Source organism: Ambystoma mexicanum, chromosome 7q (genome assembly GCF_040938575.1).
Source record: "Ambystoma mexicanum isolate Mex_15411 chromosome 7q, UKY_AmexF1_1, whole genome shotgun sequence".
Lineage (NCBI taxonomy): Eukaryota > Metazoa > Chordata > Amphibia > Caudata > Ambystomatidae > Ambystoma > Ambystoma mexicanum.
In genome coordinates, this window is record NC_090941.1 from 790,561,905 (window position 1) to 790,588,104 (window position 26,200).

Here is a 26,200-nt window from a genome sequence, read left to right on the forward strand (position 1 = left end):
ACCTTAATCCAAAGCGCTATGATTGGGGTTCATAACTGAAGGTTTTTATGACTGCATGTGACTTGCTGCAAATAATCCTGAAGGATGAGTTGTAATTGGTTATTTATAATGCGCTTATTACCGAGAGGTTTTTAAGCTCGGACCCGGGGATCGAACCTGTCTTGCTCCTCAACATCTTGCTTCCAAGACGAGTGTTGCCCCAGAGCTATCCTCCTGCGAGGCCTTAATTGCTGCAGCATCTGTAATGTTAAGATATTTTGTACCGCTCCCTCTTAACTGACCAACTTTTCCACATTTTAGCAAGTGAATTGCGGTACGAAATGGCTAGAGGTCCAAAGTTGAGAATTGCAGATTGTCTAATGTGTTTTTTTTTTTTTTGTTTTTTTGTTGCAACCATGTCTTGAAGAAACGTCTTCACAGTGCAGCCATACGGAATTTATCGTCATATTGGGAAAATATGCCTGTGAAGAAAAAAAGAAAATCCTCTGGTTCTGAAGAAGTTAATCTAAAGAAGTGCAAAATCACAAGGTAGTTAACATATTTATGCTGTGATGTATGTTTGAAATAATCTGAACGTGGGGCTAGTCTTTTTGTTGCCACTTACTCCTACGTCCCGTCCCCTTTCCTCCATACTTATGGGACATCTCTCCGTCCTGTGGGACGGGACCAAAGCACTTAGTAAAAAACATCCAAATATTTTTCAAAAATGTGTCCCTCTTTCCCCGCCCACCTTGGCTCTGCCCCGTGCATCGCCCATCAGTCCTTTTCTCCGCACGATCGGGGCGAGACACACTTGCATCCTCGGAAGATTTTCTTCCCTTTTTCCCTCTCTCGCTAGCGTTCGTTTACTAGTCTATGTCCTTTTAAACTAGATTTTCCAGACTGTTCATCGTGTCACCGTCGCTTCACGAGGGCGGATCCCCATCCTCTTTGTTTAAAGTGTTTGGGTCCGGAACACCGTTGGGACTCCTGTTTTTACTGTGACTCCCTTTCGGTCCGGGCACTTCAACGTCGGTTTGAGCAGTGGGAGGAGGTGTTCGGACGGACTCCTCCTTCGCATTTTCAGGCGTTCATCGACGAGAAGAAAAAACGCCCGGTAAGTTCTTTGATTTTCAGAGCACCCCGGCCGGGGGATACCTTTCTGGGTTCCTCTCGAGCCGGGAGGGGCGTGGATCGCTCTGTTACCGGGGTTCGCCCTTAGGTGCCTGTCGGGCCTAATAATTCTACCGGAGTTTTCTCCGAGGGTCTCCGTAAGGGGCCTGTAAACACCGGAGTACGCTTCGAGGCCCCTCCTGTGGGGGCTGTTTGTATACCCAGTTCTACTGAGTCGTGGGGTACCGGAGCTTGCTCTGAGGCCGCTCTTTCGGCTTCCCTCAAAAACAAAACCGGGGTGCGCCCCGAGGTCTTGGCTGGGCTTGAGGTTACCGAACGGATGTCTGAAGCCCGTGCCGATAAGGCTTCTACCGGGCTTAGGTCCGAGGTCCCTCGTACAGAGGCTAAGGATACCAACAGTTCTGAGGGGCCGGGCAAGGCCCTGTTGGTGACAGTGCACCGTTCCCGCTCTTGTGACACAAGATCTGTTGAGGGGGCAAAGAAGAAACTTTCTTCTTTTACCGGCAGTTCCGAGGCTCTTCCTTCGAAGGCTCAGTTGGTGGTTGGTATGTCGCAGAAACATTCCAGGCCTACTCTGCCGAGGTTCCTTATGTTAAGGCTAAAATTAAGACCCTTGACCCATCGATGGGGACCCCTGCCTCACTTCCTCACGTGCCGCAGTTCCCCTCATATGAGGACAAAATGGCGGCCGTTTCCGCCACGACCACGGCAGCCATTTTAGGTACTACCCCTACAACCGCGCCATCGGCCCCTGGTATAGGGTTCGGTCCTTCGGATGAACCGAAGGTCCCTTGTGCGCATCCTTACCAGCCAGTTTATGATTGGAACGCCCGGATGCCTCTTCCGCACAATGTTTCGTTGCCCGCGGGGGCGGCTCCCTTGATTTATGTGGATACGTCGGCGGAGGGGCTGGTGTGGCACCCTTCCCCGTTACGTCCCTGGATTTGTCCACCTCATGAGAGGCCTCCTCGGGTTCCGAAACAATCTCCTGAGGATGCCTTTTTCGGTAAATTTCAAGCGCTTATGCGCACAGACCCCATGAGGGAATATTTCAAAGGGCTTTTCAAGGAGATATGTCCACCCGTGCCTCCGGCTCCACCCGTTCCAACGGTGGTTCTGCCGGCGCCTCCCTTGCCCGTGGTGCCTCCCCCTGCGCTTCCGCCTGTGCCCCCATTATCCCCAGTGGACAAGGCAGTGCCTGACACGGCTCAGCAGGATCCTGACCTGTCAGATGACCCTCAAGGCGATCAGGACAACGAAGACCTTCCCTGCTCTACCAGAGCTTTCCATGACCGGGTACTGGACATGATGAGCTTCTTAGATGTTCCGGTGCCCGAGGCACCTGCTCCGCAGGAGGGTGTGCTTTCTGGGGCGTTCACCTTATCTCCTTTGGAGCATACCGGCCTGTTCTTGCAGAAGGACGTTCTGGCCGAGGTCTGAAGAGTTTGGGAAAAGCCACACTCGGGACTTTTTGTAACTAAAAAGATTGACGTGAGGTACAGGCTATATTCCTCGGAAGAAGTGGCCTTGTCGTCTTGTCCGCCTCCCTCCTCCACAGTGGTGGCTGCAGCTACGTTGCAATCCAGACCTGCAGCATCCTCCTCCGCGACGGCTACTCAGGTCTTTGGGAAAGGAGGACAAGCTCCTGGACTCCCTAGGGAGGAAAATCTTTGCCAATTCGGCCTTGCAGCTCAGGCAGGCCAATGCAGAATTGATTTTGGCGGGAGCTAAAATGTGGATGTGGAGAGGTCTGTTGGAGTTTGAGGAGCACATTCCGGTCGAGAAGTTGGAGGATTTCAGAGGAGGCCTTTCCGATGCCAGGGTCTTGGCCCAGGATCTCTGGAGGCTGCGGCTCATCCCGTAGACACCTCGGCTTGGGGTCTGATGCTTGGGGTTGATAGCTTGCGGCAAGCGTGGCTGCATGCCACTAAGATCTCGAGGTGCAAGACAAGTGTCTGGACCTTACATTTGATGGTAAGGAGGTTTTTCACTCTTCTACTGATGTAGAGCTAACCAAAGACAGCACTCAGACGGCCAAATCATTGTCTGTTCTGGTTAAAGCTCCCTTCAAGACTCAAAGGCCGTTGTCGCAAGGTTGACCTTCCTCTGGTTTTAGGGGCTTCCTCTACCGCAAATCTCGCAGAGTGGATACTCCTGCAGGGAATAACCGCTGTAGACAACAGCGTACGTGGTATTTCTCCCGCTCCTCAGCCTCTGTCAAACCTGCCAAATGAGGGTTTTCCGCGCTAGCACGAGACCCGGTGGGAGGACGCATTGCTTCTCATTGGGAGGCGTGGCAGGCCATCACAGAAGACAGATGGGTCTTGTCAGTCGCTTGAGCGGGCTTCCGCTTAACTTTAACCCCTACCCCACCCCTCAACCCTCCTTTTCAGCTGTCAGGCTCAGCTTCCCTCAAGGCTGAGGTTCAGAAACATCTGCTCCTCAGAGCTGTGGAACCCGTTCCCCTTGGGGAGCGAGGGGAGGGCTTCTACTCCCGGCCATTTATGGTGCCCAAACCCAACCAGGCTGGCCTGCGCACCATCCTAGACCTTTCCCAGTTCAAGCTTTCCCTACCCCGAGAGAAATTCAAGAGGATCACGCCTGGCCAGATTCGCTCCTCGTTGCAGGTGGGCGATTGGCTCAGCGTGGTGGATCTTCAGGATGCGTACATGCATATCATGATTTGGAATCCACACAGGAGATCCCTCCGTTTCTCTTTGGGAGAGGAGCACTTCCAGTTTCGGGTGCTTCCCTTTGGCCTCAGTTCGGCGCTGCGTGTCTTCACGAAGATGATGTCGGTGATCGCGGCTTATCTTCGTCTCCAGGGTATCCATTTGTATCCCTATTTGGACGACTGGCTCCTACGCAGCCCTTGTCCGTTGGCAGCAGCGGGCAACCTCCAGCCTCTCCTTCAGCTCCTGTTCCATCTTGGGCTGTCAGTGAACTGGCGGAAATCCTCCATGACGGTCTCACAGGACCTGACTTTCCTGGGTTTTCGTTGGAACACGATACACTCGGCAGTCTATCTGACCAGGGACAGCATGGCGGATCTGTTGGCCATGTGTCAGATGTTTACGCAGTCGGAGAGCATGTCGGCTTGGTGGTTCCAGAGGCTTCTGGGCCTCATGGCCTCGTGTGTACTGGCTCTTCCTCTTGCTCGTCTCAAAATGAGACGGACCCGGATGGCTCTTCGGAGTTCCTGGCGTCAGGCTGTAGACCCGGATTCCAAGCGGCTAATGATTCCGGATTCCATGAGAGTGGACCTGGACTGGTGGTCATCTCTCAGCAACCTGTCAGTGGGCGTGGGGTTCCAGGACCCAGCCCCCATGGTGACTATCACGACAGACTCCTCCCTTTTCAGGTGGGGTGCGACGTTAGATCTTCTTCTGGTCTCGGACCTCTGGTCACCTCAGGACAAGCTCCTGCACATAAATCAATTGGAGCTTCTGGCGATTCTTCTGGCGCTCAAGGCGTTCAGACCTCTCATTGTCAACAAGGTAGTCCGCATAAGAAAGGACAATGCGGTCGATGTACTACATAAACAAACAAGGGGGAACGAAGTCTCCCCCTCTCGTGGATCTGTCCATCCAGATTTGGGAGTGGGCCGTGCTTCATGGTGTCTGGCTGCTTGCAGTGCACATCCCGGGCCGGCTGAATGTCAACGCGGATGCCCTCAGCCGGCGGACAGTGGTCAGCTACGAGTGGGAGTTGAAGGCGGAGATCCTCTCATGGATTTTCTCGCGTTGGGGCACACCGGAGGTGGACCTCTTTGCCACAGCGGTAAACAAGAAGCTTCCTCAGTACGCCTCCAGAGGGGGGCTGGGAGCCTCCTCTCTGGGGGACGCACTCGAGATCCCATGGCACAACATGAGAGCTTACGCCTTCCCGCCTCTTCCTCTGGTTCATCGAGCAATTTGGAAGTTGAAGAGCTCTGTCAACTGTTCTCTTCTACTGATAGCTCTGTGGTGGCCGGCCAGGTTTTGGTTCTCAGAAACTTCAACACCTGTCGGTGTGTCCACCGATCGGGAGTTACTGGTAACCTGATCTTCTTCGCCAAGGGGAACAGCAGATGTGGCACCCCTCCCCACAATCGCTCAACTTGGCAGCATGGTGCCTGAGTTCACGGCTCTAGAGCATTTGGGTTTGTCTGCGGATAACATGCGCATTATCAAGGCAGCCAGGAAACCCTCGACCAGAGCCCAATACAAGAGTAAATGGCTCAGGTTCTGTCATTGGTGTATGGAGAAAGAATTGGACCCGAGGGTGGCGACAATTGATACGGTGCTGTCCTTCGTATCCGCCCTAGCAGAGTCAGGGGTTCATGTCTTGTCCTGCAGGACTTATATTTCCGCCTACCTCTCTACAGACCGGTGTTCTTATTTGTTAACTAACCCGGTGGTGAAGAGACATTTTGCTGGTTTGACACGCATCTACCCTCCAGTTCGTAGGCTGCACCTGCCTTGGGACCTAAATGAAGTCCTGACGGCGCTGTGCCATAAACCCTTTGAGCCGATGGCTACGGTTGACCTCAAGTACGTGTCCTAGAAAGTGTCCTTTCTGGTAGCCGTTACGTCAGCGAGGAGAGTGAGTGAGCTCCAGGCATTGTCGGTGGAGCATCCTTTCTTGGTCTTTCACAAGGACAAGGTAGTCCTTCGGACGAACCCAGCTTTCCTACCAAAGGTAGTGACCGAATTCCATCTGAATCAGTTGATTTCCCTTCCGGTCTTTTTTCCGAACCCTGCCTCGGAGGCGGAAAGGGTTCTACACTGCCTGGATGTCCGAAGAGCTCTTAAGTTCTACCTGGACAGGACTTCCGAGCTTCGGAGCTCTTCCCAACTGTTTGTGACCTTCGGTAAACCCCAGGGCAGGCCGGCGTCTAAGGCATCCATTTCCAGATGGATTGCTGCCTGTATCACAGAATCTTTCACCGTCAAAAAGCTGAAACCTCCTAAAGGTATCCATGCACATCAGGTGCGAGGCAAGGCAGCTGCGGTTGCTTTTCAGAAGTATGTTCCCTGGGAGTCTATCGCTAAAGCGGATACTTGGGCCTCCCCATCTGCTTGCTGTAAGCATTACTGCCTCAATATGAGCTCTAGAGCTGACGCTCAGTTCGGCCAGGTTGTGCTGAAGAACCTGTTTCAGTAAGTGGTATTTCCATCCACCCATAGTTCCTGTAAGGAGTGCTTGGGAATCTCCCATAAGTATGGAGGAAAGGGGACGGGACGTAGGAGTATTACCAGGTTACTCACCGTAGTGACCACCTTACTCGTAGTCCATAGTCCCCTTTCCTCCATACGCCTGCCCGCCGTCCCCTCTAATAAGGTTCCTCTGTTATTGCTAATGGGTCTTGACCCTGCGATAGAAAAGGACTGATGGGCGAAGCGCGGGGCGGAGCCAAGGTGGGCGGGGTTACAGCCACGTGCTGGGCCTCGCGCAGGAAAGAGAGGAGGGACAAATATTTGAAAAACATTTGGATGCTTTTTACAAAGTGCTCCGGTCCCGTCCCACAGGACGGAGAGATGTCCCATAAGTATGGAGGAAAGGGGACTATGGACTAGGAGTAAGGTTGTCCCTACGGTGAGTAATCTGGTAATTTTGATTAGGCCGACACAACCTAAACCCACCCATCAGCAAAGGCAGCCGTAAATGATTAGTATGTTTGTGTCGCTGTGATAGAGGTGCCTTCAAAAGAAAAAAGTGCACTTTATGTCTTTTATCCCACCTATGAAAATGTTTCAAGAAGCTTGTTGAAAATGTTAATTTCTAGAATCTTGTGTGTTGCTTTGCCTCTACAGTAGTGACTGTTAAAACATAATCCCTGCAAACCTGCTGAAATCGAACATTCGACACCCTACTTGGGATAATGAAGTATATTGCTGGTGACATTTTTTCTCATTTGGCAGTCTGATGCATGACCCAGGCTTTTTAAGTCACTTTTTCTGGAATGTACACGTTTGCTTTTGGCAAGAGCAATAGGTGGTGTTGGCTTATTTTTTCTTTTTTTTATATGTAGCTTCCTATTTTGGCATTTCAACAATACAATTGTACAACTTCGTTATTCCTCTATTTAACTACCACAATTGTATGTTCCTTAGAGCCAGCGCTCCAGATAAGGTTTGGGAGTGTTGTACTCTGTATTTTGAAGTTGTGAGTAAAATTTGTAAAAATGTTGTAACTGAAAAAACGGACATTATTATTATTTTTTTAAACTTCTGTTTATTGAAATCATTTCTTCAAACAAGATACAAATGACTTAAAAATGCAGGATTAAGACAGTGCAGTCTGCATGACACATCATGTTCTCCCCCATAAAAGAGCCCCTTCTTCTTACTCATGGAGCAGGTGGGGGTCTTCCATGCTCGTCTTCCGTTGTCTGATGTGTCTGTAGCTACTGCTGCTACTACTAACGGGGATGGTGGTCCCGTTGTCGAGAGATCACCGTGTAGGAAACGGTGTGTGGCCGCGCTTGTCATCTGTGGGCTCAGCCAAATTTCTGGTGCGAGGTGGCGGGGTCCATGGTCTGCGTTTTGCGAGTAGGTGAGTGAGTCTGGGGTTATGTGTCACCTTAGCGGGATCATAAACGTGGACTATCCTCTGTCCGTGTGAGGGGGGACTCCCAGGGTACGGGGGAAGGGGGGGGATAACCCGGGCCCAGAGTTTGTCATTTCTGCCCTAGTCGGGTTCATTCTTTTTATTGCGTTTCTCTCTTGGGAGCACATTTTGGCCACCATGAGGGAGAGTTGTGATTTCGTGGGGGGTTCAGGAGCTTTCCAGTTCACCACCAGAAGTTTCCGGGTGGCAAACACCACTGTGTTCATAACTTTACATGTTAGAGGGTCTGATTGCCAGTCCTTGTAGTTGGCCCCGAATAGCATGTCCTCTGGGGCTAGGGCAATGTCCGGTTCTGGAGATTGGGTGGTTAGTAGTGTATGTACCGTTTGCCAGTATTGTTTAATTTCTGGACATGTCCACAATATTTGCAGAAAAATCGAAGACCCGGGCGGGCAACTCACGCTCAGATTGGTAATCAAAATGTATAGACAATATATAATGTGACAGTTCTGTAGTGTGGTTTATTCCACGAGTTAGTGCAGTAGTACAGCTGACACGTGTTTCCATCTCCTGGTTGTTTTCAAGGCTGTTTATAATATTACATTGGAATGGTTAACCAAATTATTGCAGTAGGACAAAGTTATTTTCATAGTTGCACAATGTCAATGCATACAATGGAAGGCGTGCACAAATAAAAGTAATTAGAATAGATATGTACAGAGAACCCAAACATATACTGCATTTCAGGACAGAGACGGGTGGTTGATTCAAATAGGTATTCCAAAGAGAAACAAAAAGAACAAAACAGAAGACCAAAGATGACAAAGTAAACAATAAGCATCAATAATTCATAAATCCACCTGCTGTATCTAGGTTAGATGATTGGAACACGTGGTAAATAATTAGATATGCCATTGGGATGTGGAACCCATAGGACTATCGCTTGGTTAAAACACCTTGTAGTGCTACTAAATGCTTATTTCTGAGGTGTCGGAGCATGCTTCATTTCGTGATCAATTGTGTAGCTGAAGTGAGGAACAACAATAGGGAGTGCAACGTTCTGAAATAGTGTACCACAAAGATATGTACACTTATGAGTTGGCCTTACCTTATTCTGAAAAATCCAAAAGTTAAATCTGAAAAACAAGTGATTCACTGTGTCAATTGCAACCATGATCTCTGGAGTCAGATGTCATAACATGGATTATTGTGAGTGAAAATAAACGCTAAATAACATACCTTTTGTAGGGTTATTAAGAGAGACGTAAAGTAGTGTGTTGCTTAGATTGGTGAATCATGCTGGCATGCCAGTCACCTGCAATATGTACAAAGGTTGCCATGAGAATAAAATTGTTTGTTTGGTTCCAATGATCGGTGCCTAGTATTGGGAGCATATCCTACCTTTTTATAATGGTGTTGATGGAGTAAAACTAGCAACAACAGAGTCTAATAATGGTAGACTGTTAGCGTATACTGTTCAAAAGTCCATATGCATGAATGCAGTAGCCAATCAAGATGCATCTGAAATCAAAACGCACAAAAGGTGCAATCCTTAGCTTAAGAATCTATAGGTGCATGCTCGCCTAGATCACAGTATATGGTAACAGGAAGTTTAAGGATAGTTGGCTGCCGTTAACATAACAAATCTATTAATTTTTAGAATCCTAGTGCGATGATGCTGTAGTTATTTAAAAGCGTGAGAAGTCAAAACACACACATAGTGTATTTAAAAATGAACTGAAGAGTCTCCAGGTACTCGTTCACCTGAATCTCAATATATAGCAGTAGACTAATTCAACTCCCAATCCCAAATTATAATTTTAGGAGACTTTAATTTAGGTCTTGATGACACTAAAGATTCTAAAGCGTCTGCCCTTAAGGATACCATATCAGAGCTGAGGTTTACACATCGTATTACCAGCCCGACGCACAATAAAGGTTGCACGCTAGACTGGCTAGCGGACCTTAACTGTAGTATCAAGGTATTGGCCAATACACCATGTCCATGGACTGACCATAATCTAATTATATTCAACATGGACAAGGCTGTACCTCCTGGCACTACTCCTACTCAAGCGCCAGCCCTAATGACAAGGAGCAAACAAAACATTACTGTTGATAATTTGCTTCCACTACTACGTCCTATAACTCATCCTACCCCTACCTATTCAGACCTAGTAAACCTATACAATGCACTATCCTCAAAGCCTTCAATATAATAGCTCTGCTCAAACTACACAAATCAAAACCCTTATGCCGACTTCAACAAATGGTATACACCACATCTAAAGACACTCGGGAAAGAGAAACGCTCAGCGGAGACTACTTGGAAAAGTCCCCATCTAAACAAAACAAAGGTAAGTAAAGAAAAAAATAACATGACCGTATAGCTAAAGCTAACTCCAGCACTAAGGAATTGTTCAATATCCTAAAAGAATTGGAATCGCCTGCTCCTACACCTGACTCCTGCACTAAGGACACCCTATGGTGCACTAACATACAGAACGCTTTACAAGCCAAAATTACTCTGCTACTTAATAAAATATTTATCAAGAAAAATCTCATTGATAACGCCTTACCACAGGACCCACCATCTACCCTTCCAATCTCCCACAATTTAACTTCAAACCACTATCAATTAAAGAAGTCAAGATGATCATACTTAAACTCAAACCCTCCAACTGTAAGGGTGGCGTCTGCCCAGTCACGCTTATTAAGGAAGCTGCCCCTGCACTTCCCTTTAGCACCACATTCATTAATGCATCATTTGGCACTAGTATTGTACCCACTAATCTGAAAGATGCATGGGTACTCCCATAATTAAAAAGAAACCCTACGTTGGAGCCTAATAATCAGTTTAACTATAGACCTATTACTACGGTCTTTCCTGCTGAAAATTTTGGATTGCGCAGCATACCTCCAGATCCAGCAGTACTTATAATCCACTGGGATTAAGACAGTCGGGCTTTAGACCGAGACATGGGACGGAAACTGCACATATTGACTTAAAGACACAAATCCAGACACAAAAAGATAAATCTGCCCTTCTCCTACTACTCGACTTATCGGCGGCATTTGACTTAGTGAACCATGAAATTCTATGTAAACACTTGTCATCTGCTGCACACTTCTCCGACCAAGCCAACTCTTCAAATCCTTCCTCAGAAACAGATCTAAGAGTCTTTGCACCATCTGCATCAGCCCCCCCCCGCCCCCTTACGCCAGTCTCTTGTGGAGTACCACAAGGATCTTGTGTGTCCCCCACGCTTTACAATGTCTTCACACAGCCTTTATTTGATATACTCTATTATCTGGGAGTCATGTATTCAAACTATGCGGATGACACTCAGATACTCATCCCTATCACTGGTAATTACGCTGTAGATAGTAGAACATTAAATGACATCTACGGTCCGATACAAATATGGATGGCCAAGCATGGTTTGTCTAAACGATGACAAAACCGAGCTACTGCTACTTGGCGCCCCAACCAAACTGAACAAGTTAAGAACTTATTTTTAAAGCCTTCAACATTGACGGGAATATTATTAAAGTAGCTAAGGATGTCAAAACATTAGGTATCTACATTGACTCTACACAATCTCTCACGAGACAAACTAATGCCCTAGCGTCAGCGACATCATATACATGTAAGCTCATCACAGCCTGCTGCCCATACCTTACCACAACCAACTGTACTTCTGTAGCAAGAGCCTTAGTACTATCTAAACTAGACTACTGTAATGCGCTTTACTTAGGAACTTCACAATACAATATTAACAAAATGCAAGTCATGCAAAATAATGCAGTGAGATCAGCATGTAACATCATATTACCACAGCCAGACATAATCTAAACTGGCTGAACATTAAGCAAAGAATAGATCTCAAATCCCTCTCCTTAACACATAAGTGAGACTAATCACATTGTATCGTCCTACCATGATTTAACCAACAACGTGCGGGCAGAGTTAGTTTCCCAGTCTTGGCCGCAAAAAATTGGAACGTGCTTCCATTCTCCATAAGAGCAGAACCATCTTTCATGGTATTCCGTAACAAGGTCAAAACTTGGCTCTTGGACCAGGATCACAACCTTCCCATTTACTAATTACGATCTACAACATCATTTCCACTACTGTACATATGACTGTAATTTGTATATTCCACACCATTGTTTGTACTTTCAGGATGGTATTACGATTTTCTATGTATAGGCCCACTAATTTGTAATCACATCCTTTGTATTTACCTTGTCACAGTAAATGGCAATAGACTCATTCAACTAAAAAATATAACACAATCCAGTAGCCCCGTATCATCCATGTAATATAAACATGGTTCCCCAAAGTAACGTTCAGTAAATTATATCTCTCCACATGAGATTTCCAAAAACTCTGTTATAATGTTAAAGATGAGATGGATCCAAGAGCCAATGGTCTCTTACCTTTTGTTATTCTGGTAGGCAGTCCCGGGTTAAATCCCACATGTGAGTTTACGGAACCCATGGGTTTCAGAAGGCTGCAGATAAAGCAAATGGCCGGCAAGCCGCGGCACATGACGTAAACGCAATGACGTCACGCATATCGCTACGCGTCACAGATGTAAACAGCGGAGCGCGCTTTTGCGTCACTTGCAAGTGACGTGCCTGGTTTGTATTTCTTAACAGTAAAGCCAGGCCCCATTGGCACCTTTGACGAAGATATTAACACCATCCTCTCCAGTAACCTTAAAAGCTCTACCCAAGTTCTCACCCTAGGCGACTTTAATATGGGTTACAATGAACCTGAAGACCATTCCGCCAGCACTATAGTCAACACTCTTTCGGAACTAGGTTTCACGCAAAGAAGTATTGTCACCTACACATTCCAAAGGCAGAACATTCGATTGGGTAGCCGATTACAACTGTCTAGCGAACATTACAAATATCTCACCACTAGCCTGGACCGACCACCACCTGGTCTCGTTCCTGCTTTCCACTGACAGACCCCCACCCATTATCAGGGCCCCGCCCACCCTCACAAGAAACAAGAAGAATATGACAGCGGAAAGACTCATCCCGAACCTACTCCCTACACTCCCAGACAACCTGGACCCAGAGACCCTGGTTGACGAATATGAGATCATGACCACCTCACTGGACCTAATTTCCCCCTGAAACTGAGACCAAGCAAACCGAATACTCACCTAAACAAATGGTACACACCATTCCTTAAATTTAAGGCAGCAAAAAAGGAACTGTGAGGCCACTTGGAAAAAATCCCCCTCAGCCGCAAATAAACTCAAACTCTCCAAATTAGCCACACTTTACAAAAAAGAAATTTACCTGGCTAAACGAACCTCCTATGACTCTCGCATATCCCATGCGAAATCAAACATGAAGGAACTATTCTCCATCATTAAAGAAGTAGAAACCCCCATAGTACCTCCTGACACCTGTACTAAAGACAAAAACTGGTGCTCAGAAATCCAATGCACCCTAGCAAACAAAATTGCGACCCTCCAAGTAAAATCTCCCGTAAAAAAGTATCCCTCAATGACATCCTCCCCTCAAAACCACCAGACAAGCCTATGCTTCCAGATCCTGTCTCTGAAACCCTCCAACTGTCGGGGAGACCTGTGCCCGGCACAGCTCATCAAGGATGCCGCCCGTGACCTCTCCCCCCTTCATCACGAAACTAATTAATGCCTCCTTCACCACTGGCTCCATCCCCACCAATCTGAAACAATCCTGGGTACTTCCACTATTAAAAAAAAAACCCCACACTTGATCCAGCCACGCCCACAAATTACAGACCTATAACAACCGTTCCCTTTCTACTAAAAATCCTGGACAAGGTTGCCTATGTACAAATTCTGAAGTACCTGGAAAAACACCATCTACTAGGTTCCAGACAATCGGGGTTCCGCCCTCAACATGGGGCTGAAACTGCTCTCATTGACCTGAAAGCTCAGATCGATATGCTTGGAGACAACGGCCAAGTAGCCCTACTCCTCGATCTGTCTGCAGCTTTCGACCTGGTCGATCACTCTATCCTTTGCACACATCAGTTCATTTCTCTGCTGAGGCCATCACCTGGAGTACCTCTTTTCTCAACGGTAGAACCATGAGGGTCTTCTCACCCACTGCGGCAGCAGACCCCATACCATCACTTGTGGCGTCCCACAGGGCTCCCGTGTCTCTCCCACATTGTACAACATATTTACCAAGCCCCTTTTCGATGATTTGGATCATCTCAGTATCACCTACACTAACTATGCAGATGATACACAGATCCTCCTTCCGCTTTCTGGAGATTATGGAAAGGATTTGGCCTTGCAAAATAGGGTGTACATCATCCAAGCATGGATGGCCATACATGGACTATGCCTGAATGATGATAAAACGGAACTTCTCATCCTAGGCACTACGTCCAGTTTAAAGAAACTTGGTCCGCCTACAACTCTTTCATGATCGATGGTAACAACATCAAGGTCGGACAAGAGGTCAAAACTTTGGGTTTTTACCTGGACTCTAATTTCTCCTTCAGAAGACAGGTGAGCTCCCTGGCTTCCTCCACGGCCTATACGTGTAAATTAATCCGCACAGCTAAACCATTTCTGTCTGGCACTAGTTGCCTTGCCCTTGCTAGAGCCCTTATACTGTCCCGCCTGGACTATTGTAACGCCCTCTATCTGGGATCCTCTAAGGCTACCACTAGCAAACTACAAACTCTTCAGAATAACGCTCTCCGTGCGGCTTTGGGCATCTCCAGAAGAGAGCACATCTCAGGACTTGGTCAGCAGAATAACTGGCTTTCCATCAATGACAAAATTCTCTTAAAATCTGCATCGCTCACTCACAAATCCCTCAATAACACTGCCCCTACCTACCCGATCAACAGTTTCCATAGAGGGTCCTCCCTGAGACCTACCAGGACTGCTTACAAAGACTGCCTATCTGTCCCTAACTTTAAATGTGCCACCATATGGGGGTAATAGCTTCCCAGTGAAAGCAGCCAAACTGTGGAATTCCTTACCGCCTAATCTCAGAGTGGACCTGCCCTACCAGAACTTCCGTTCCAAGGTAGTTTCATGGCTGAAAACATAGGCCGTCAAAGTTACTCCACTGCCAGGCTGTCCCATTTTCATGCTACCCACACACAATATAACCACGTGTGCCCACTTGTTTATATGTATATAATAACCATGTACTTAATTGTTGAAATGTATATAATATAGGTGTACCTTACTGTCTTTGTATACCCTATGACTTGAAAGCAAGCTTCGCAAATTCTTGTAAAGGCTGCGCCCTGATACCATCGGGTATGCTTGCGCATTATAAATAATAAAATAAACACTGTCAAAGGGACAGCTGGAAACGCTAATAGTTGCATTGCTGCAGAGTAATGTATAGCTTGTGCAAAAACGCTTTCTCTACAATAACAGTGGAACATCCAGGAATGAAAGATAAACGGGCGAACTCATCAGCGATGAGCCGCAGTCTCCATATGTAAAACAAAATCAGACATGTGGGAAGTCCTATTGCTTAAAATGCATCCATAGGCTAAAAATAGATAAAGATATTAATTTAATACTCTGGAATCTCAATAACAGTCTTTAGTGAGTTCACATATAGCCTGAATAGTAGTCCATATAACAGAACATTAGATGATACGTTGGTGCCGCTTGAGTGATAATCGAGGTTTACCCTTGTTTAAATGAGCAGATAGGTGACCGGGGGAAGTGGCATACGCTTCTGCAAGGCCACAGGTAAATAATAATGGAGGGTTAATCCAATGAGTAGCAAAGTAAATGCCCTAAAATTCTATTCTAAACCACAATTTCATCGATCCTTGATAAATCGGGGATTACCATAGTTCATCTGAATACAAGACCAATGCCCTGGGATGAGTTAACTGTGTGATCTGTGTACAATTTTGAAAGAGATAATCCATGTCTCTGCAGAGTCACAGATGACTAACAATCGGTGGTTGATATAATGAATAGCCAAGTTAGCCCCTAAAATTCAATCCCAATCTAGATTTATGACAAAGCTCCTTGAGTCCATTAGAGTTGCACACTTCCATGGCATGTCGAAGTTCACAGAATCATAATAAAGTGACAAAAGACACTATATCAAGCAAGAACAATGTGCCCCATAGTGCCTACCTCTGCGAATCCGCACCAGCATAGTGGGGATGGTATTTACATCTTGGATGGGGTATAGTACAGGTGTTGGATTATTTGGTACTAGATTTCCCTAATTGTATTTCCTGACCTCCCTGGGATGGCTGCATAGTAGTGGTATATGTCCCCCCATCTCTGAGCGTACCGATGTCTTGTGTCCAGGCCGCTGCTATGGCAGAGTTCCTCCCCACATTGCTTGGAATGGCATTGGAATAAAACGTGAAGGCGTGGGTGAGTTCCTACCTGCCGCCCTAGTTCCTGGTCGCAGGGGCGACTCTGTAGTGTAGCGTTGTATTGCGGCACAGATTGTACCGTATTGTAGCCACAGTCCTGTGTGAAGGTCTACTCTGCAGCCGTCTGAGAGCGTCTGTATTTTAGGGTCGTCGCATCTGTTAGGGAGAATTCTCTATTAAGGCTAATTTCCCAAACCTAGTGAGTCCCCCAGCAGCTTTGCTGGATTTTTGGGGTTTATTTTCTTCTCTTGCTAAGAGCGAGACCCTTTTTCTCCCACTCTTAGACATGATTTGAGATATCCTTTGACTTTGTAATGTGTTTAATGGGCTATGGGGTCTTTTACTCCATAGGGTTTCATGTATTTTTGGTAAGTGTGTACACCGCACCCTCAGTGCAGTAACACAGGGGTGTCATAGTGACCCCCAAACATAGACTCCATACCCTGGGACTGACTACTGTCTCCCAGGGCATGTAAAGTCGCCATTGACTTTACTAGTCTTAAATTAGGAACAGAACCAGTACAAACCATCCTATTGTGGAAGTACTGGTAGGGGTAATTAGATTGCCCCTGGGTCTGTTTTTCGAGGGGGCACTGTGCAGTTCCTCGAGTTTCTGGCTGGTGGCAGTGGTTACCACGCGAAATATTCCACCGGAATATCATAATAAAGAATCATATATAAATGATATTCCACCGGAATATTTCCTATGGTATTTTCCCATTCATTTTAAACGCACCACTTTTTGTTGCAATGTTAAAGAGACCGCCGGGTTATTTATTTAATATTTATTCCCCGGTTGGGTCTTTTTGGCAGGACTCGGTTTTAAAATGGCGTTTGTGTTCGCCTCTGTAACTCCAACCCAAGTCGAGCCCTTTTTGTTCCACTTTTTTGGCAGGCTTCTCCAAAGAAGCCTCCAAAAGTGGTTCCACTCTGTCTGGGTCTACAGGATGTGTGGGAGGGGGGTTTAGGCACCCTGGACTGAGTTGCCTCGGCAACTCAAGTCGCACTCTTGTGTGATTGGCCGTGGTGAGCCGCCCGGCTCACCACTTAGCATGTTTGAGTGACCGCTAGGACTGACGAATGGGGGTTTTCTGCATAAAAGCAGGGCTTTGGGGACTGGAACTTCAGAAGTCGCCACAGGACCAAAGAATCCGAAGAGAGGGAGAAGCTGAGCCGACCTGCAACGAAGACACCACCGGTGGAGCTCTGCTGAATCGTCTCACCACTTCCCAACGACAGAGAAGATCTTCATCCCGGAGAGTCTTCTTCCTCTGAGCTGGTGGGGATAACCAGTTTTTTCGCCTTCCTAGATCGTCTCGTGGTCGAATCGCCCGTTCCAAGCACCCCGGCGGCCGTATAGCCACGCTTCACCACTACCGCAAATAAAAGGGTAGTACCTTTTAACCGAGAAACTCCGCGGCTGGTTTCTTCCCTGGCAGTGCAACGACCTCTAGCTTTCCTCCACGTCGAGATCTCCTCTTCCCCTGGACGAAGCACCGACTTGCACCCGCTGCCAGGAACAACTGCCCCCGCTGGAGATTTCTCACCATTTCAGGTACTGAGTCCCGCCTGGTCTCCCTTGCAACAGACTGTTCAAGGTGTCCCGTAAATCCTTGACTTTCTATCCTGGGGTGACTTGGGACCTACTAACTAACTTTTCCTGACTTAAGCCAACCCTTTTTGAACTCTTTGCAGCGACTCTTTAAAAGAACTAATCAACTGTGTGATGTTGGACACATTCCGCCTTGCTCTCTTCAAGAGTAGGCCTGGCCTATTACTTTCTTGCTCCTCAGTAGATTTTGCCTTTTCTGACTTGCTCTGATTCTCCTAAAGTGTTGGTGTTGTATGTGTTCTTAATTCTGCCTTTTTCCCTCCCTTTTTAATTAACTTATTGGAGTGCCATCTTGAGTTAAGCGCTCACCTCTGTCTGAAAATAAGTGGTGTTTTAACTAAGACTTGTTCAATAAGTAATCAGGGATGTATATATATTAATAGTGAGTGTTTGAACTTGCTTGCCATATTAGTGTTAGTGTGTTTTACAAAGTGTGTTTTTAAATAAATAATTATATACTTTTATACCCAAGGTCTGGTCAGTGTTTGCTTGTGCTACCGTATTTTGGTACCTATCCTGTATACTCTATATACTGTCTAACTCTTCTTGAGAGAAGTCTGGCTGCTCAGCCACAGCTACCAGGTAAATTTGGGTGGTACAGACTGCTACCAATTGGGTTTACTGCCAACACCTGTAGTCCTAAGGCTTTTGCAGTGGTCCCTAAGGGAACTGCACAGGTTTCTGCCTAACAGCATAGTTCTAGTATTGTAACCCGATCCCTTCGGCTGTCTTGTATCGGATGGATTTTAGCAGGATGGTCGAGAGATTGAAGGGTTTTGACCGACATCCAGGTGGGAGGTTCGAGTAGTGGGTCAGTTATCCGGGAGACGTGGATCTGGGCCGCAGGTTGAGCTTGGGATGAATCGGCAGATACGGTTGTAGGCCTATTAGGCTGCCTGCCGGTGTGGCGTTTGCAGTGGAAATTAGCTGTGCTTCGCAGGGTGCAATCTTGGAAGTCGTATGCTGTCTGTGACCAGCCCTCTGTCCGGGCCTGGGGCGCCACTTTCCTTGGAGTGCTTCTGAGGTCTGGGTGCTGTGAGGCCGAACTCCAAGCCTGTGATCAATGGGGGCAGGCGCAGGTCCGGTGGAGCAGGTAGAGCGGCCCGCTGTGGAGGGTCCTGATGTGGTTGCCTGGCACCGCGGCTGAGACCCCCCACTGGAACGTCACACCTGCAGCGCCCCCCTGTCTGGGCTGGTTAAGAAACTGGTCGCTGGAGGGTAGGTCGGAACGGCGATCTGAGATCAGGGGCGCTCACAGGCCCGGCCCCCTCGGCGTCCCGCACTCGGTTTAGGCAGCAGTCTAAAAGCAGGTCTCCCGCCTTCCAGCTGGGTGTGAGGCCACGCAACGGTTCAGGTTGAAAGATGTCCGACTCGTCTTGGAACTCTGCTCAGCACGGCTGACATCTGGGCACAGGTTGAGACTCGCCATGCAGGCTCCGTCGGTCAGTCATGGCGGCTGACATGCCGTTCTGCACTCGCTGCAGGGAGCATGAATCCTTCCGACTTGGCAGCCGCAAGTTTCTCTGTGTGCAGGGAGATCTCTGCCGCTTGCCGGCAAGAGATATGCCACTTCATGGGGATAGGAGTGGTCGATTACATGGCGTGATGGCGGCTCGCTTGGAGCTTCAGCGACCAGTGGCAATATTCACTTGGGCTCTCGAGCGCCCCTCAAAACGGAAATGTTTTTATAATATTTATTTCTTTGCACCTATTTTCATGCACATTAAAAGATGCATGTGTACTTCCAATCGAGCAGTTAAAATAGTTACTTCTTGTGGTAATACATGCACTACTCCTCCAAACATATCCATGGAGTTGTAAGGGTGAAAGCTGGGGCGCAAGATGCTTCGGTCTTTTTCCTATTTTTTTTTTTTTTGTTGGGAGTATTTGCCAATTTTTTCAGGAGTAAAAGTGACTGATACACACCTCATCTGTAGGGCTGCGTACAGCTTATAAAATGTAACCTTGATATGTTTACTTTAAATGCTTCCGAAATGTTCCACTGTTGAATTGTTAGACTGGTAGAACAAAAACAAATCTATTTGAAGCCTTGTAGTTCAGATATGAAACGCAGAACAACTGAGTGTTGCCCAGGGGTGGAGTGACCACCTTTTTTTTCCCTTTAGTAATATAGGCTTAAATTCTGTGAAACAAGATAATTTGCCACCGGGTACCATCAATAATTTGAGGTACAGAATGTGATTGTTGTTTTTCAGAGCAATGGGCTCGAACACGGAACAACTTGTCTTGGATAAATATTCACAGAAAATGCCTCTGTACATTCTGATTGCCATTCCAGTGCTCCATAGCAATTCCTTCGCCATGTTTCTGACCTTTCTTGCTTACTTTTCCATGGATTTACCATGTATTTTGAAACTGTAGGGCTAGTTGAGAAGCAACAGATCAACCGTGATCTTGATCAGACCGATCTTGGTGAGAAATAAGATATCAGCTGTAGGTTAATAATTTCCGGACACGCGTGAGGGATCATGGGTACAGGGGACGTTGCAATAGGGTTAAAATTACTGGCACGCCCTATTTCGAAGCCCATTTTCGAGTTTCAAAAAACAACTGTAATACTCTGCAGCTTCCACTAGATGTCGGCCTATGCATAGCATGTGAATCAAAGCAGATACAAGCACCAGAAATACGATTACGGTGTGTAATGTATTCCATGCTCTCCCTTAACTGTGCCTAGCTTTTGAAGTTCTAAAGAGATGCCATTTGAACTAGACTGTTGGCTGAATGGGCACCTGGAGGGAGACAAGGAAAATGTGGCTTGCAGATGCTACGCCTTGAAATTGAAGAGTGTTATTATTGTGGAATATTACAACCCTTCCTTGTACTAAGAGGAAGCTATAGCCTTTCTTGTGCCTTGACATGAGTGGGTCTTAAGGACTCCAAACTAAATATATTGTGGATACCAGTCCCTTCTCTGAAAACTCTTACACTGGATTTTAAACTCTGGCCTGGTGGACAGATGTTTACGAGGCCAACCTAATTTCAGTGAACAGAGCACATCTGGGAGCTTGGCCACACAAATGAAGGTAGCATGGAGCGTGGTCAAGGCCGAGTCTCAGGAGGGGTGAGTGTGTGGTAAGGGGTCCACGAAGAGTCCACACAATGAGCAATGGAGGATTACACTAGACGGTACAAAAATACTCTTACTGGCTAAAAACATTCGCTTTGAAAAATTACTAATAACGGGTAGTAATATCACACAATACTAAATATACACATATATTTGAGGCTTGTGAATATGCTTAGTATTGCGTGCTGTGCATATAGTCTGACATCTAGTGGAAGTCGCAGAGTATTGCAATTTGTTTTCAAAGTTCAAAAAGGGACGTCTAGTGGGTGGGACTAACACTTTCACTAATGTGCCATGTATTGTGTCCATGAGTCTTCACGCATCAGTGTCACTCAGATTGGTTTTTCCACCATACATATACATGCGGAGCTCATAGCTTGCTATGTGATTTATATTGCTTAGTCCAATTATTTCAATAATATCGCATCTTGGCTCACCTTCGGTGAAGACAGACTATTGCCCGAAGACTGAACTCTCGACGACAGGAGGTGGTTTCCTTCAGGCTTCGGACTTCGCACTAGGTAGAGTGGGAGACTCTTTACATTCTACTGATATTAGAGAATTTCTTTTCTCACACTTTGCTCTACTTTCCTTAGTCTGGCTGCCCTTTCTGTTTCTGCTAAACATGGAAAGAACACTGTTGAAATTGTGCCCTTTCTGTAACTGGAAGATCCCTTGGAAGGACACTTGCAATAATTGTCTTCCTAGAGACAATGAAGAACAGCATTGCAAGGCCTGTAAACTCTTTATGCCCAAGACTGTGTGCAGCCTGCGCCATGCAGGCCTAGTCCTTTTCCCCCACTGGCGCAGTCGCTTTAGATGTGGTGGACTCTGGCAGCTGCATCTCCATTTCAGATGCTGAAGACAACCTGGTGGAGTCATTAGACTCACGTCTGACTCCATCCATCGTAGGTCTGTCAAAAGCTTTGCTACCTGGGTGTCCTTTGGGGACAAGGGAACACACTCCCTCTAAACACACAGGCTACGTGCATTCTCCAGCATTGGATCTTTCATGGATTCACATGCTTAGAATATTCCCCGTCAGGCTGGGAATCCCCGGTACATTATATAGACCCTTTCCCGTAGGAAAACTTTTTCGACGCTTATGCGTCCTATCCACCTCGTTTTGTATCATGCGTGCCCGCACCGTCAGGACGTCATGATATAAATACAGGCCCCGCCCCCGCGCTCCCTCAGATTTCAACCGTCTTTCAAAGTAGTGGGATCCTCGTGATTACTACTAGTGGAAACTAGGTTGTTTTTTCTGTTTCGCTTCGGCGACGTTCAAATTCTGGAGAATTATGTCTGGAAAAGCGTTATTTCGCCCTTGTGCGACATGTGGCCTCAAAAAAGTTTATGAAGGAGATGGCCACATGGATTGTATCTACTGTCTCCACCCGCACCACACGGCGGATACATGTGAGATATGCCAGGGTTTCTCCCAAAAAACCCTTAAGGACCGTAAAAGAAGGCTGGTCGACTGGCTTAATGACGGAGCGGGTGCCTACCCGGCTTCGGAAGTTGGCTCCACGGCCTCCAGGAGCAAGTCGGAACCTCCATCAAAAAAGGTACGGCCAGCGGAAATCCGCGCTGAGGACAAGCATAAGGGGAAGCATGCTGGGTCTTCCTCATCACATAAAAAGCCCTCCTCCTCCTCATCTAAGACGGAGAGGCAAGCGCTGTCAAAATCCTCCTCAGGGGACCGTCCCAGGTCTTCCATGAGTCGAGATGCTTCAGCCGGGAAGTCGGCATCGAAATCGGCGACGAAGTCTAAGGGCTCGATGACGACTACTTGCTCGTCGACCTCGGTGTCATTGACGATGCCTATTACCGTTCAGGCAGCAGCGGTTGGGATTCCTTCGTCGACGGAGACTCAGCCTATGGCTTGGCTGCCAGAGGTCTATGACCCGATCCCCCCTGAAGTCTTACTGCAGCCAGACACGGCCTGCTCGGCGGAAGGAGAAGGTGGCACGGTTCTGCAGCCATCGGATTTAGGCTTACGGCCTTCCACGTTGGCGACGACGACGAGTGCGAGTGGGGGTATGGTACCTATATCATCAACGTTACTGACCCCCCAGACAGTTTTGTCTCTGGATGTGCTTAATACTCTTCAGAAGCTCCTGCAGCGGCTGGATACGCAGATCCCTCAACCTGGGACTTCATCGTCACTTTTTTCTGTACCTTCCGTCGACGAGCAAACTTGTACGGCTCGCTCGACGACTAAAAACCCATCGGCTCCCCAGGCAGTAAAAGATCGTCCTCGAGCGCAGGAGGAGGGTGAGTTGTCGGAGTCCGATTCTATACTGGGTGACTCTGGGTCAGACATCTCCCTGTCACCGTCTAGGGACCCAACATGGAATTCGGATGTAGAGGTAGAGTCTACGAGGAGCCAGACACAGCCATCTCCTCCGGATGATGTGGGATCCTTCCATGCAATGATGGGAAAAGCTTGTTCCGAGTTCGGCTTGATTCCTGAGGAGCAGAAGAAAGACCGTTTCCTTTTTGACCATATGGGTCAAAGGAGGAAATCGGTATTTGCCATCCCAATTCTGGACCACGTGTGGCAAGAAGGTCTCAAGACGATGCGCCATCCGTTCTCGGAGCCAGCTATAAAGGGACGGATTGAGAAAAAGTTTAAAGCTCCGGAGTCCACTCCAAAATGTCTAACATCACAGCCTCTGTCTGACTCGGTGGTGTCGGCGGCAGCGGCTAGGAAGGCCAGGGTACAGCAAAAATGTTCAACGCCACCAGAAAGCGAGGCTAGGAGGCAAGACGCCTTTGGAAAAAAGGTGCTCTCGGTCGGTGCGACGACGGTAAGAGCAGCCAATTCCTTAGCGATCTGTCACGATATGATAGAGAAATGTGGCACAAACTAGCCCCTATCCTAGAACATCTGCCAGACGAACACCGGAAAGCAGCTATGTTACTGGTGCAGGATGGCGAAGAGGCCTCGAACCACGCAATTAATATTGCAGTTGACCTAGCAGAGTCTGGCTTCAAACAAATCAACCATGGAGTAGTACTTCGTCGACAAGCGTGGCTCAAATGTACTACTTTCCGTCCTGAAGTCCAGTACAAAGTCCTTGACATGCCATGTGAAGGGGAACACCTGTTTGGCGAAAAGGTTGATGAAGCATTGAAGGGGATGAAAGAAGACACGGATACTGCTAGGTCCCTCGGCGCCCTCCAAATGGGTAGGAACTTTCGCTCTTTTCGCCCCTTTAGGGGTGCTTCTGGAAACTCCCGCTTTGGAGCCTCGAGGGACCGTGGATTTAACAGGCCCTCGTACTCTTCACAAGGGTTCAGACGAGCGTCCCAGTCGGCACGTAGAAGCAGAGACTATCAAGCCTCCAGGCGGCGAGGCTCGGGTCCATCGTCGACGAAGAACAAGCAAACCAGCAACCAATGACGGCCTTCGGAACGTCCTGGGGGGACGAGTCTCTCATCACTTCGACCAATGGAAATGCATCACCACAGATCGATGGGTTCTAGACACGATTCGCATGGGTCATGCGCTACAATTCAAAGACAAGCCTCCACGTCTTCCGCCTGTATTCTCGACCCAGCCACACCTCCGAATCCTACGACAAGAGGCGGCGCTTATGTTGCGAAAAGGAGCGGTAGAGAGAGTTCCTGTGGCACAGGAAGGACACAGAGTTTATTCCCGGTTCTTCGTTGTCAAGAAGCCAAACGGCAATGGAGGCCCATTCTCGACCTGAGGGTACTCAACAAATGGCTAAAGAGCCTAAAATTCAAAATGCTAAAGCTCCAGGAGGTTATCAGGTCGGTGCAACCCATGGATTATCTATCGTCACTAGACCTTCAAGACGCCTATTTTCACATCCCAATACGCCCACGACACAGGAGATATTTAAGGTTCGTCGTCGGGAGAAAGCATTTTCAGTTCAAGGTCCTCCCGTTCGGGCTCAAGTCCTCCCCCAGGACGTTCACCAAGTGCTTGGCCCCTATAGCGGCCCATTTAAGGAAGGATGGTCACCATGTCTATCCATATCTAGACGACTGGCTGGTCAGAGGTTCGTCCAGGGAACAAACGCGAGACAGTCTAAGGGCCACAATGTCCCTCTTACAGGAACTGGGCTTCGCAATAAACTTCAACAAGTCCTCCGTAGAGCCTTCGAGGACCTTGGTCTTTCTAGGAGCGGAGTTTCATACACACACAAGCCTGGTGAGACCATCCAGCGAAAGAATTCAGAAACTTCAAAGCAAGGCGTCGGAATGGAGATGCGGTACCAAGGTGTCAGTGCGCAAATACATGTCCCTGCTAGGGACCATGTCGTCCTGCATTCCGTTGATAAGCAACTGCCGTCTGTTTATGAGGCCTTGCCAGGAATTTCTAGCGGACCGTTGGGCGCAGAGCCGAGGTCGCTGGTCCGACAGACTGGTCGTCGACGAACAACTAGTACAAGCACTCTGCTGGTGGATAGTGTCTACTCATCTAACGAAAGGAATGCCTCTACTGGAACCGGAGTTCCAAAAGACGGTGGTGGCGGATGCATCGCTGAGCGGATGGGGAGCTCATCTGGATACGTTACAGGTACAAGGCCAGTGGTCGTTGCAGGAGTCCTCCCTGCATATCAACCTGCTAGAACTGAGAGCAGTGCGATGGGCTCTGAAATCTTTTCTTCCTCAACTGAGGGACTCGGTGGTGCGTGTCATGACGGACAACACCACTACGATGTTCTACTTGAGGAAACAAGGAGGGACACGTTCCAGGTCCCTATCGACGGAGGCACAGAAAATCTGGCATTGTGCCCTGCAACACAACATGCAAATCTTGGCGTTCCACCTGCCAGGCGTGAGAAATGTGGAAGCCGATGCCCTCAGCAGAGAAATGAACGAAGTTCACGAATGGGTGCTGAACGACCAACAACTACAACAAGTATTCAAGAGATGGGGACATCCTTCCATAGACTTGTTTGCGACGAAGAACAACAGGAAATGCCATCAGTACGCAAGCAGATGGCCTCAGCAGGGCTCACTGGGGGATGCGTTCTCCTTCCCATGGACGAACAAATTCCTGTACGCATTCCCTCCATTTCCCCTTGTCCGGAGGACGTTGCAATGGATCCTCAGGTACCCATGTCGGGTAATTCTGGTGGCCCCGTACTGGGCCAGACAGGTGTGGTTTTCAGACCTGCTACACTTAGCGGTGGCGGAACCGATGAGATTCCAGAAGACCCCCGACCTTCTGTCTCGACAGGAGGGTGTCGTTTGGCATCACGACCCGGACAGCCTCAAGTTGACGGCCTGGCTCCTGACTTCGCCGAATTCGGTCGGCTAACGATTCCGGAGGACTGTCGGCGTATCCTGCAAGCGGCAAGAGCACCTTCCACAAACGCCTCATACACGTACAAATGGAGAAGTTTCTGTCAGTGGTGTGAGGATCAACCAGGTTTGGCCCCGCAATCGATTA

General features: G+C 47.9%; 1 protein-coding gene across 1 annotated transcript in view; it reads left to right on the forward strand.

Moving 5' to 3' along the window:
- Window positions 1-26,200, forward strand: part of DCUN1D5 (defective in cullin neddylation 1 domain containing 5) — a 337,758-nt gene that overhangs the window by 66,477 nt on the left and 245,081 nt on the right. Inside the window, exon 2 of the mRNA XM_069639028.1 lies at window positions 407-528. Coding sequence (XP_069495129.1) covers window positions 458-528 — 71 coding nt within the window. The 5' untranslated portion in view covers window positions 407-457. The remainder of the gene's footprint in view (window positions 1-406; window positions 529-26,200) is intronic.